Source organism: Corvus hawaiiensis, chromosome 19, assembly GCF_020740725.1.
Source record: "Corvus hawaiiensis isolate bCorHaw1 chromosome 19, bCorHaw1.pri.cur, whole genome shotgun sequence".
In the NCBI taxonomy this organism is placed as follows: Eukaryota; Metazoa; Chordata; class Aves; order Passeriformes; family Corvidae; genus Corvus; species Corvus hawaiiensis.
The window spans coordinates 9008979-9022121 of NC_063231.1; the positions used below are offsets into that span (position 1 = coordinate 9008979).

Below are 13143 nucleotides of genomic sequence, written 5' to 3' on the forward strand. Positions count from 1 at the left end.
CCTCACCCAAAATCAAAGGGGAATGGCAGCACAAACACCTTTTCCCAAGGACTTACAGAACATCAGAGGCAGAACAAGGAATTTCCCCTACATTTCCTCAGATGCAAGACTGCTCCTAACACGAGGCCCACGTTGATGCCACGGAGCCCTGAGCCCGGCACAGCACACACAGCAGGAGGCATGCACTGCTCTCTCACAAATCCCTCTGTCCACGAGTTACAGCTGCAAATTCTGCATGGAAAAGCCAACAGGACACAGATACTGTGCTTCTGAGATCATTAAGGCAACACAAGACATGTGTTGACCCAGACATACTTCCCTAACTACGTACTCGCTTCTACTCAGCATTATGGTATGCTGGACCTTGGAAGAGCCCTGACTCGCATGAGAAATGTCCTCCCTCACCCCAGCAGCATGGGAATGGCTTTTCTGGGAGGCTCCGAGTCATCCAGCAAAGTAAAAATCCACAGAGGAGCTCCGGCCCCGGGGTTGGCCGAGTTCAGCAGAGCGGCTCAGAGGAGCGTTACCTGTGCTGTCAGGCCAGAGATGAGTTGTGGCCCACAGCGGGACCATATTTAATGGAGATGAGCAGAATTTCCAGCAGATTTAAGAGCAGACATCAGGAAATGGATAATGCTTCATACCTTGACATGCCTCAGACAGCTGCGGGAATGCGTCCGCTGGCCAGGCGGGAGCCGGCAGCCAAAGGGGCTGGGAGCAGCACGGGGCTCTCTGCGGACACAGCACCTGCAGAGGCAACTCCAGAGCCCCAAAAAACCCAGACCCTTCCCTGAGAGACCTTCTGTTCACTGAGCCAGAACCTGCAGCCACAGGCTGCTACAGAACACGTAGGGTGAAAAACGCTCCAACGAGAAACTCGGGTGAAAAAAGGTGCAAATGGTTTTTACAGGGCATCACACACTGCAGCAAGAGACAGGGGTCAGCACCAGGCAGGGACACGGGCAGTGGGACACTGACAGCAGACAGAGGGCTAAGGACAGATGGGAAGGTGTCCCTGAGTGCCAGGGCTGGGTGAATGCAGTGGGATCTGACAGGGGGTGGAAGCACACAGGCTGTAAATGCACAGTCTGGTGTCCCACGTGTGGTGTGAAAGCCAGAGGAACAAGGAAAATGTCTGGCAAATAAGGTGTATTTCTGTGAGAAGACCACTAAAACGAGACATGTCCACAGCTTTTTTCTGCCATTTCCTAGGAATAACCAAGGAGCCTGAGACAGGAAAGATAGCTGAAGCCATCAGAAGAACCCTTAACCCCTCTGCCCTGACACACACCTTTAGGAGGTTAATTTCTATTAAAAAAAATGGAGAAACAAGTACATCCCCTCACACCTCCAGCACTTTCCTTTCCTCTTTGTCAGTCCAGCCATGTGATGCTTCACAAGGTGGCTCTGAGGGCAGTGGAGATGCTCTGTCATGTCTGCACAGCTCCTGCAAACCACACACTGCAAACAAGATGATGGATAAAACCACGTCAAACTAAGAATATTACACATAAACATACCCACAGTGGATGCAACTGAAAGATTCAGAGCGATCACCAATGGGTTAATGAACCCTTTATCTTCTTGCTATGCACCTACAGCCCCCATGCCTGGCTCTGCCTAGCACATGGCACTCACTGCAGCCAGGTGTTATAATCACATATTCATCATCATCTGTTAACTCATTTTAAGAGTTTTCCCAGTGTAATTTCAAATAATTTTAAACGGATAATTTCAGTGGGAGATCAGACCTCCTTTCACCCCACCATCCCAGCAACCAAATCCTCTCTGCTCAGGGAGATGCAGACCCTTCCTTTTCTTTTAAGAAGAGGCAAGAGGCCCCGCGGCATCAACAATTAAGGCTTTGTAGAGAGATCCGAGCTAGTCAAATGGACCAGCCGCTAGGGAAAGACAGGAGAGCCATCTCCAGGCCACTGCCACCAGCGCAACCTGCACTGAGGGAGAAGGGGCAGACGCGAGGGACACAGCCCAGAGCACAGCTCCCAGCCCCAAAACCAGAGGAGAGGCATGCCTGGAAACAAATCCATTTAGAGCTAATGTTCCTCATGCTTTCATAGCTTTCAGAAATGTGTGAGAAATGAGTTAACTGGGTTAGAAGACACAAACATGTTCTGTGAGATTGTGTTTCTCCTGCCAGCACCCACAGGCACCACCCGAGACTGGCACCTTGTCACAGAACAGGCAGCCCCTCGCTGCCCCGCAGCTGGCAGCAAACCACGCACAGACCCACAGCCTCACCCCACACCTTCCATGCCTTCCCCTGAAGCACGAGGTGTTTATCATGCCCTGGGATGGGACCTTGGGTCAGGGACACGGCTCTGGGAGGAAAGCCTGAGCTCTCCCTGGGCAGAGGACACCCCAGGGGACATGCCCAGCCCAGCAGCTGTGGGAAAGAGACCTCAAAGAAGAGACCAGGCCCAGTTCCCACCTGCCCTGGAGTGCCCTCCTCCCATCCAGCAGCCCCACACTCAGCTCAGGAGTCAGCTCTTCCCACCCACAGCTGAGGACTAATTAAAAGCATGTTTAGGGCCAGAGCAGTGACTGGGACATGGCCCCCAGCGTGGCACGGATCTGCTTTCATCCGAGTCATCTCTCAGTTAGTCACCAAAGCCAGGGCCCAGCTGTCCTGCTGGCTGTGGCTGAGCTCTGCTCCCTGCTCCTCTCCTCCACCAGTGCAGCAGGGCCAGAGCCCTCGGCCCTGGGGCACCCTTGGAGCACATCGAGGGGAGCAGCTCCCCCTGAGCATCCATGCTGGGCCACGGATCTGGGAGTCAACAGCACAGCCTGGTAATATTAGAATCACAGAACCACTTGGGCTGGAAAAGACTCCTAAAATCATCGATTCCAGCCATTAATTGTCACTTCTGTGCCCAGAATCTCTTCAAGAACAGTTTTCCCACACGTGGTTTATCATTCCCTCCACTGCCCCAGCTGAGCAGCTTTCCCTGCCCATGCTGACCCTTTCAAGCAGGGACCCGTGGAGCAGATCAGAGACCAGACTTTCAGGCCATCTATTTCCCCACCCCACATTTCATGCCAGAGTCACGTATCATAAATGCCGCTAAGATGGTCTGCATGCTCCCAAGGTCCCACACGGCGTTTCAGCGAGGGCAGAGCGGCTGTGTTCATCATCCTGGCAACCTCCTTGGGAAGGCACACACCACTCTTTGTACACCTGGCCCAGGTCATCAGGCACAGCCACATGCCCTCCCTGCATCCCTGCCCACAGCTCAGCCGCATCTGAGCCACCCATGGAAAGCCAGTTCCTGGTCAGTGGAACACGTAGGCACTTGGACATGGTTTTGTAAATGCTGCTCCTGCTCCAGGGCATTAGCAAGAGCTCCTGCATCTTCACACAATGGCATTCACTCCTCTGGGGCCTTCCCGCCCACGGGGTCCCTGGGTGCTGCACACCCTGGGAGCAGTGACAGCCAGCCCAGGCACCAGGGCTCTGTGCTCCTTGCACCATGTGTGGCCTGAGGGCTGAGAGAACCCCACCTTTCGTGCTCATTCAGAACAAAAAGCCCTGGATCACATCACTAGGGAGTCACCTTTCTCCCCAGTGACCCTTCGCAGAACTGCCCAGCACCTCTGTGAGGAGGCCCCAGCACTGCACCGAGGATGGGACCAAACCCCCCCTTGTCACCCCCTTCTCTCCCACATGTCCCTGCCCAGCGGCACAGGCTCTCCAGCCCAAAGCCCCGGGCTGCTGAAACGCCCACCAGGCTCTGAGTTACAAGCAGCTCTCAGGAATGCTTTGAAGTGGCTCAGACCAGAGGAGAAAGCACAAGCAAGAGAGATGGACAGACATGGGAAGGTGCCACCCGCACTCTGAAGAGGTGGTGTGGGGTAGACGATGCTCCTGCAGGTAAATCCTTATCCAGGGGCACCGGGTGCTCTCAGCACATCCCTGGACGGGGCACGGTGGGTCTGGAACAGGCCAGCCATGGGAGCAGCCTTCCCTGGCCACAGCTTCGCTCCACCCTGGCTTGAGCGCTTCCTCTCGTCCCTGTGGTTTCCCTCCCAGCGCCGATGCCCAGCGGCCGGCTGGGAACGCCCAGGACAAGGGCCTGGTGCCCGAGGAGGGTGAGCTGAGCTGTGCCGTGGGGTAGGTGGGAGGAGGGAGACCCACCAGAGCTGCCAGTTTGGGCACAGACAACCCCTCCCTCGGTGTCCCTGTCTCATCCTGCTCACCCTGCTCACGCACACAGAGGGAGAGCCCCTGGGTGACACCACGCAGCCCATCCCAGCAGCTCCAGGGACCTGGGAGCAGTTCTTGGAACCACTCAGACATGCACCACTGGGCGGGAATTGCGGGGAAACTGGGGAATTAAATGGAGTTATTCATTCCTCTGCCTACCCCCCCCACGCACGGGCAGCAAGGTGAAGCCCACGGCGCTGCTCCAGCATAAAGCAAGGACCAGCCATGGAACACGCAGGCAGCTCCTGCCCAGCCAGGCAGGCTGGGAGGGCAAAAACCCAAGGAAGATACTTTGGCAAGCAGGAGAAGCTCCACCACAACACAACACACAGGCACACGCACACCCAGGAGCCAACCTTCAGAGCAGAACCGCGTCTCCATGCCAAGAGCTCGGCTGTTTTCCTCCCTCTCCCCGGCTCGCAGCTCTGAGCTAACAGGCTCAGCATTCATCCCCCCGCGCCGTGCGGCACATGGGAGCGGAGGGGGGGGGGGAGAGAGGGACTCAAATGAAATACAGACCTAGAAAGCAGTTTCTTTTTCCCCCCTGCTTTCCCCCTTCCCTCCTCCTCCTCCCCCCCCCCCCCCCCCGCCTTCTGCTGGAATCACCGTCTGTCTCGAGGGCTCAGGAGGATGGAAAAAAAAAAAAATAGAAAAAAAAATGCAGAAGGGAAGCATTGCAAAAAAAAAAAAAAAAAAAAAAAAAATAAAGGAAATAAATAAAGGAATCGGCTGAAATCCACCCGGAGCGGGGCTATTCCTCTTCTCAAAGTACAGAAGCTGCTGGAAAGGTAGGAGGGCAGGGGCAGAGTATAACATATTAAAAGATCAATAGCCTACCTGAAATCCGGTCCCTCTCCATTACTACGGGATATATTTAGCATCCGCGTGTCACGGCCGTCCCTTTTTTCGGTGGCGTCCCCTTCTTTCCCCCACTCTCCCTCCCTCCTTGCCTTGCCTCCTCCTCCTCCTCTTCCAAAAAAAGCTCTTTGTCTGGTCTAATTTCTTCAATCTGTTGCAATCATGAATGCATCCAAATTACCACATTTCCATGTGCTGATCATATGTTTGTGCTCCAAACTGAAGTAGCTTTGTCTCTTTGAAATGAGAAAGAAGAGCAAGAGAGAAAGAGAAAGGAGGAAGAAGAAAGGAGAAGGGGGTACATGACCCGAAAAATCCTGTAACTCCCTGAAATACTCCACCAGGCGCAGGAAAACTGGAAATCCCGAGTCCTCTGTAAAAGTCTTAAAGCTACAGCGTGCGAGTGTCCAGGGGAACGCTCCAGCCTCCACAGCTCCCTCTTAATATCCACCAGGAGATGCTTAAGGAACTTGGCTCCTCACAATAACAGAGCGAACAACTCATCCAGCTTCTCAAATCTCTCCCCACTTCCCCAGCCTTATTTTCCTGCTATTTCCTCTATCCCCTCCTCCTTCCTTGGCTCCAGCATTTTAAAAGCGCGCAGATCCTGCACGCTCCCCCCTCTTCTGCCAGGTCTGAAGTTTCGATTCATGCATAAACTATTCGGCTGATGAAGGCTGACTTCATTCCAAGCACAGCATCATGGGCGGCTGCTGCTGCTGCTGCTGCTACCAGGCGGGACCCGAGTGCGGCATCCCCTGGTTCTGGGCAGCCCCTCGGGGGCTTCCTCGCCGGCCCTGGCACCGAGCCCCCGCTTCTCCCTCCTCCCCACGGCACGGCAGAGAGCAGCAGGATATCGGAGCCTGCCAGAAGCGATAGAGAAAGTCTTTGCCCCGGGCAGGAGCTCTCGGTGTTGTCCCCGGTGCCGCGGCGGGGTTGAGGTGGGGTTTGAGAGCAGTTTTCCTTCCCTGTGATGCCCGGGCAGGGCACGGGGGAGCAGAGGCAGCGGAGGAGCCCTGCAGAGCCTGGTGCCCGATGCTCCTCTGCCCGGCGGGATGGAGGGATGGATGTGTGGCTGCAGAGATGGGCTGGCCCACACGGAAACTTCCACTTGGCCGCCGGCCCGGGCAGGCAGCGGGGACACGGCGTTAGCACCTTCCAACGGGGGCTGCCCAGTGCCCAAACACTCTGCACGGCCCTCCCGAGCCATCCAACACTGATTCCTATTGATAATCACCCAGCTGGATGCAAGGACACATCCTCCATCCCCGGAGCTGGCAAAAAACCATTCAACCCCCATCCCAAGGCAATGCTGGGAGGGGAGGCACAGCCGTTCCACAGGCCAGGTGTGCTGACAGGACCCTTGTGTGATCAGCATGGTCCACGTGACATTTTTTTGCCCCCAAAATGCTCACAAGTTCACATGGAAAAACCCAACTGTGATGTCTGTGACACAGCCTGGCACTGCTCTCATGCCATGGGCAGAAGGAGAGGTCGTTGCCCAGCTGGATGAAGGGCAGGAAAGACTCCAGGAATTAGAGGCACTGCTGAAACCTTTGCACAGCCTGGGCCTACATCATATCACTTTTTAATATTGAGGGTTTGTCCCGTTCAGCAGCTGATGGAGCACCAGCATCCCCAAATCAGAGGGAGGACCACAGCCAGCACCCAGCTGTGGGGTCAGCAACAGCAGCAACCCCTGCACATCCCAGCAGGCAGCAGGGAGCTGGTGGAAGGCAGCCCCAAGACAGCCCAGTCCTTCGGGAAGTTTCTCCCTAATGTCTCTCTCTCCCCCAGCATGTTATTCCCCGGGCAGGGAAGTTGAGATTCCTTCCCAAATTTCTGCTCATTCACTGTTTGCTAGCAAAGCTCTGCATGTTCCTGCTGCCAGGGCCCAAGGCGTTGGAGGGGACAATGAGCAATGTTTTCCCATTGACAGGCTCAAACCACGTTTCCTGCCCGAGACCACAGAGGTGCTGGACACAAAGCAAGGACACGGGGGAGCTGCACAGCCCCACGGAGCACAAACCCCACTGCACTGCCTCCACCAAGCAGCCGCGGTGCCAGGCTCCTGAGGCTGGAGAGGAAGGGAAAAACCCCGGGGAAGTGTGGAGAAAGGAAGAAGGTGAATGGAGAGGAAGAAGGGATGGGAGCAGCGCGCATTTTAGCCTCCAGACTTTAACCCATCAAGACCCAGGTGGCTAGGAAGGATAAAGTAAAGGCACCGTTCCTTGCAGGGCAGATCACCAGGAGGCACTCCGGGAAGTGAAACCAAACTGTGGCTGATGCAGTGGAACTTGAAATGCATAAAAACCTCCAGGTAGCTGCTTTCATTCAGGCCTGAAGTACTCATGCAAATTTTAATGGATTCACTTTAAAGGTGCAGCCGTGTCTCTGAAGCAGTGCTCACAAAGTGCTAACAGGCAGATAATGGGGTGCCTGTGATTGAGACAGGGGTACCCTGTGCTGCTGATGTCAACATCGGGGTTTGCTCCCTTCAGAGGTGTGGTTCCAGTGGCCCTCACGTTCCAGGGCTGAGGATTCCCCATTTTTCTTAGTTTTTGAGAAGCTCCTCACATGCCTGTTCAAATGGGTGGTCAGCAGTCTGTGCACTGTACAAGTCTATTATAAAGACAATATATATTCCATTTTCTAGTAGTACTGCTAAAGGGTGGGGGCAAGTCAAGCACACCCAGATTTTAGGAAGAGGACAGAGAACTCTCTCCCCAGGGCTGCCTTCTTGGGATTCAAACCCCCTAGGGCTGACTTTTGGGAAAGCCACAAGGAGACGGAAGAGGCAGGAGCGACTTTAAGGAAACCACTACCGTCTGCTGTAAAACCAACCCCAATTTCCATTTGCAAACAATGATCTGACACAAAGCAGGAGCCCTGCTGTGCTGCCATCCCCTGCTCGAGGGGCTGCCACAGGGTGCACACGCTTTCCCTCACAGGTTTGGACATCGGCAGCCAGCAGGAAGCACTGCCAGGTGCAGAGAAAGCAAGGAAGGAAACCACAAAGAAGAAAGCCAACCGAGCCCTGCTCCAGGCTCAGCTTGAGCCTTCTCTCTCACACACCTCTGCAAGGCTCACCCAGCAACACCCCAGCCCTTTGCCAAGCCAGAACCTGCTCGTTGTGCATGAACAGAGATAAGCAGGGACTGTGGCCATGGCACAGAGCCCAGGGCAGCAGCGGGCAGCCAGGAGGGGATTTAGGGCTATTGACTCTGTCACCAGCCACAGCAGTGGGACAGACGCTTGCAGGTATCCAGGTAGGTCTTATTTGCCATTCCTTGTCTGCCTCTCCAGTTTTATGCTGGGATTATGTTCCTGGGGCATTTCATCTGACAGAAGAGCTGTTTTCTTTCCTGCCCAGTACAGTGCACAACTGACCACTTCCACCAGGGTTTTAGCACATCCGCCAGGTATCACCTCATAGCCCCAGCCCTGAGCTGGAGAGGATGAATGCTGCAAGTCCATTCAGGGGTCAGAGGTCCAGGCTGCACTGGCAAAGGTGCAGGAAGCAGCTAAAACCTTCAGGACCTGGAGAGGCAGGAGAAATGGGGATTCAACTGGTTCTTTCAAAAGCTGTGTCAGCTATCTGCAGCACTGGATATCTGGGAGGAGAGCGCAGAGGGGGGACAGTGTGGCAGAGCAGAGCATTCCTAAATTACATTATGTTTAGTGAAGCATTTTCACATGAGGAAATACAGGTCCAAACTCAATCAAGTGTTACCCCATTACATTCCCTCTATGCCTTTTACCCCCAGGCTGGACCCAGCCAGCAATGAGAGTATCTGAGCCTCCATGGACTGTTTGCTCCGAAAACCTTTCTTTTACATTTATATGAGCCTTAACAATGGGGAAGAAAGAAAATATTGACTAAAACTGTCCCTTTCATTTGGAAAAAAATTAAAACCAAAGCAAGAAGATCCTCCTCTTTCTGAGGGAGGTACTCACACTCTCAATGCTGCTGCCCTGCTCTTTGCCAGGTGTTTCTTTGCCTCCATCCCCCTCTTCCAGCTGGGCAGACAAGGAGCTGCCCTGCCCTGGGCTGCAGCTCTCAGCTGCTCCACATGCACTGCCAAGCACTATTTTGCCACTCCCTGGCTATTTCTTATGAAAACCTGTGTTTGTTCAACACAGGGGAACACAAATCACTCAGATCCTCCTGAGTTACTACCTTTCCTAAGCCAGAGACCTCGCCCAGGACACAAAGCTCATCACCACGCAGAGCTGGGGTGGCAGTGGCAGCAGGCGATGGCTGTGGCAGCAGCAGCAGCACACGGCCCCTCCTGCCCCAGTCCCACACAGCCCCCTGAGATGATGCCCACCTTGGAGGGACTTTGCTTTAAGGACAGTCCCTGTTAGAGCTCTCCTCTGTGCTGGCTCAGCCTGAAAGCCCCAAACTGCTGGAAATCCCTTGCTCCTCCTCAGGCTCTCTGCTCACTCTTTCACACTCCTGTGCTGAAGAATTAACAGCAGCTGGCAGGGCAGAGCGAGAGGCAAGGCAGGACTGGACACTGCTCACCCTCCGGGGGGGGGTTCCTCTCCCCCCTCTCTGCTGCACCTGATGCCAGGCTCTATTGAAAGGGCTCTCAAGGCTTCCTCCAGAGATGTCTGGTGCTGAGGTGAGAAATAACCTTGCTCAAGGACTGCTGCTCCTGTTCTGGAGGAGCCACACTGCACTTCTACATTCCCTTTCCTCGGGGGAACCCTGCGGACCTTGTCAGCACTCATCAACAAATCCATATCACGCTCCAATGTGGAAAATTTTTATTTTAAAACACAGTCAGCAGCTCAGGCCCCCAAACATCACAGAGCATTCAAGCCCTGGTCGTTCCTGAACCACTGATTTATATTTTGCTGTCTCTGGTTTCCTCACAGCAGAGCGCACAGAGCCAGGTGCTGTGGGGAAAGCATCGAGATCCACCTCCTCACCTCCGATGTTCAGGAACCTTTGGGGACTCAGGGAGATTACACACGAGACTGGAGATGAATCAGGGGTGCTGTAAGGGAGCAGGACAAGCAGCCAGTGCTCAGCACATCCCCTCAGCAGCAAAGTGCCCAGGGCACCCAGTATCACCCCAGGATTTCTCAGCTGTGTGCTCAGGCCCCTACGCTCCCTCACTCCCTGTGAGTAACACACAGCTCTGCTGGGAGCACATGGGAGCCCCACAGGACTCTGCCAGGCAGCTCAGAGTCCACGTGCCAGCATTACACAAGGCCCCTCTGTGTGTCCATGCAGGAATCAGGCACCTGAGCTGGGAGCAGCCTTACTGCTTTAACTTCTTATTGCCCGGAGCTGGGATCACCTGCAGAGCTCTGCCTGCAGAAGGGACTCTCCAGGCTGGCTGGGGACCAAGCTGCACCCTCTGCTGCTTTGCCCTCGCGAGGAGAAAGGCCATGTGTGATGAAGGGGACACGTGTCAAGCGAGGGTTTGTCCCCAGGGAGCCCGAGGGGAGCGGGTGGTGCACGGGGACACTGTGGCAGGAGAGCTGCACAGCTGGGGTGGCTGGTTTGGTGCTTTGGACAAAGGGGAATAGAGGCTGCCCGAAGAAATTCATATGACCTCATCTAAGGACACATCCAGAGCGATGAGGCTGCAACCACAGGCTCCTGTTAACCCCTGAGCTGCTCCACCGCAGTGAAGGCACATCTGTGCTACCAACACAGGATCACAGAGTAATTGGGGCTGGAAAAGAACTCCAAGAGTTCATCGAGTCCAACCATTAGCTCAGCACTGCCGTGCTCACCACCAAACCATGTCCTTGACTGCCACACCCACACAACTTTTGAACACTTCCAGGGATGGTGATTCCACAGTTCCTTGGGCAGCCTGTTCCAGTGCCTGACCACCCCTCCTGTGAATAAATGTTTCCCAATATCCAATCTAAACCACTCCTGGTGCAACTTGAGGATGTTTCACCACACACCACGGAGGTGCTGGCATCACACTGCATGCTGTGCATCCCCCCAGCTTCCAGCTGGACCCTAAGTGCTGTACTCCCAGCCTGGATCCCAGGATGCCAGCAGAAAGCTGCAGACAGATGCAGGACAAGCTTGAAGGACCAAGGTTTACAGGAGCTTCCCAAGCTCGGTTTGCTCAGAGGCCACGCTGACACGTGGAGGGCTGTGCTGTGAGTGACAGTGCCCACATCTGAGCTGCAGATGTGTGACAGTTCTGACAGCTCTCCCCTGAGGAAAAGCCCCTCACACACTTAATGGTTTTCATAGCACTCTGAACTCGCTTATGTAACAGCCATCATGCACGCTCCAGCGGGGAGCCCCCGGCTCCTGACATTCCTCTTGTTTATCTCCGCTGTTCTGGTTAACCCACAGCCTCACAGAAACCACTTTCCAGACCTGTCCTCTTACAGACTCCAGGCACAAAGAGAGGAGATGGTCCTCAGGGCGAGGTACTAAGTCAAGAGATGGAAACAGCAAGATCTGTTGTCGTACCTACGGTGAATTTGGAGCGTCCCAAATTAGGGAACGCTGCTGAAATCCTGCTGTCCTTGTTAAAGCGATGATGCCAATTTAAACTCTGCCCACAGCTATGGGTGTTCAGCTCTGCCACCCACCTGGCCTCGCACCTTTCCATTTCAGTGCCCATGGGGAAGGATCCCCGGACTCACAGGCAGTGCTCAAGGCACAGCTTTCAGGTTCTCTGCTGCTCCATTTTCCCCAGTTATGAAATAGGAACATCCATAACTGTTAGAGGGAAAATGCAAGGCTTGATCAGGGAAAAAACAAGTAAGCCAAGAATTATCTGTGCCAGTCTTGTTGAAATTTTCATGTAAGACTGTAATATTTTTATTTTTATTAATCCCAGGTACCAGAGCCCTCCCGGGTGCCCTGGACAGTGTGGCAGTGAAGTGACAGTGGGGTCAGTGGGGTCCTAGAGCTTATGCCCTGAGCAGAAGCTCACAGGCTCAAACCACAACCACCACCTCACTCCTCCTCACACTGGCCCACCCACTGTGGCTTCTGGCCCATCTACCACCATCAACATAATGGGTGACCAAGGGACTTGAGCTGATACAAACAATATCTGGGTGGGAGTCCCCCCACTTTCTACCCAAGAGAAGCATTTAGACAGCACGAGACAAGCTGTCCCTGCAAAGGTCCCAGTGAGTGCCCCTTTCTAGCACAACCCAGGGAGCTGGCCTTGACTTCCTGCCTCTCCAAATTATGCCCTGCGTTTCCAAAAAGCGCCGAGACAAGTTGTGGCTGATCCTCAGCCAGCTGCTGACGAGGCAGAAGTGGGACCGCTGTGCTCTCGCTTTTTGGATGGAAAAGCCCTGCCTGCCCTGGCAGGCTGCCCCTGCTCCAGGCAGCCTCACAGCCACACAAAGGCTGAAACAGGAAAGCTGAGGCACCTGCTCCCCTCCCACCCCTTTGGGACCTCTCGTGAACAAAGCACCTGAGCCACAAATAGCACTGGGCCGGAGCAGTGCTGCTGAAACACAGCTGGAAGGCATCGTCCTCCCTGCGCTCACCTACACAGGAAAAACATGCTGTTTCAGCTAAATCAGTAAACTCTGCCTTCTCATGGACCCTCTCCTTGTGTTACCCTTGCCAGGGAAGTTCCTTCCTCTTTAGCAAAAACTGAGTTGTAGGCTGGAAACAAATCAAAGCACAGAGCACAGCTGGCTGCCCGAGAGGAACACGATCCCGGTTCCTTCCACTCCAACTGCTCTGGGCTGTTTTCTGGCTGAGCTGTGAACACACCACTGCTCCACATGGCAAATGTCAGCAAATATTTCCCTCCTTCAAATTCATCAGGTACAGTTGTAGGAAAATGAAGTGGGCGTAACTTCCCTGAGATGCCATTCCTGACTCGTGCAGTCAACATGCTGGAGGTGTGGGACACCATCCAGAGGGACCTGGACAGGCTGGAGAGATGGGCCCAGGTGACCCTCAGGAAGTTCAGCAGGGCCAAGGGCAGCGTCCTGGACCTGGGTCAGGGCAATCCCAAGCACAGGCTGGGCAGAGAAGGGATCAAGACTATTCCTGGGGAGAACTGGGGGTGTTGGTTGATGAGAAGCTCCACATGACCCAG

General features: G+C 54.5%; 1 protein-coding gene across 3 annotated transcripts in view; it reads right to left on the reverse strand.

The window, feature by feature from the left end:
• Positions 1–13143, reverse strand: part of SEPTIN9 (septin 9) — a 134846-nt gene that overhangs the window by 91196 nt on the left and 30507 nt on the right. Inside the window, exon 1 of one of the 3 annotated variants that reach the window (XM_048323547.1) lies at positions 5060–6100. The exons of the other annotated variants lie outside the window; for them this stretch is intronic. Coding sequence (XP_048179504.1) covers positions 5060–5081 — 22 coding nt within the window. The 5' untranslated portion in view covers positions 5082–6100. Of the gene's footprint in view, positions 1–5059; positions 6101–13143 lie in introns of those variants that run through there. 3 annotated transcript variants of the gene reach the window in all.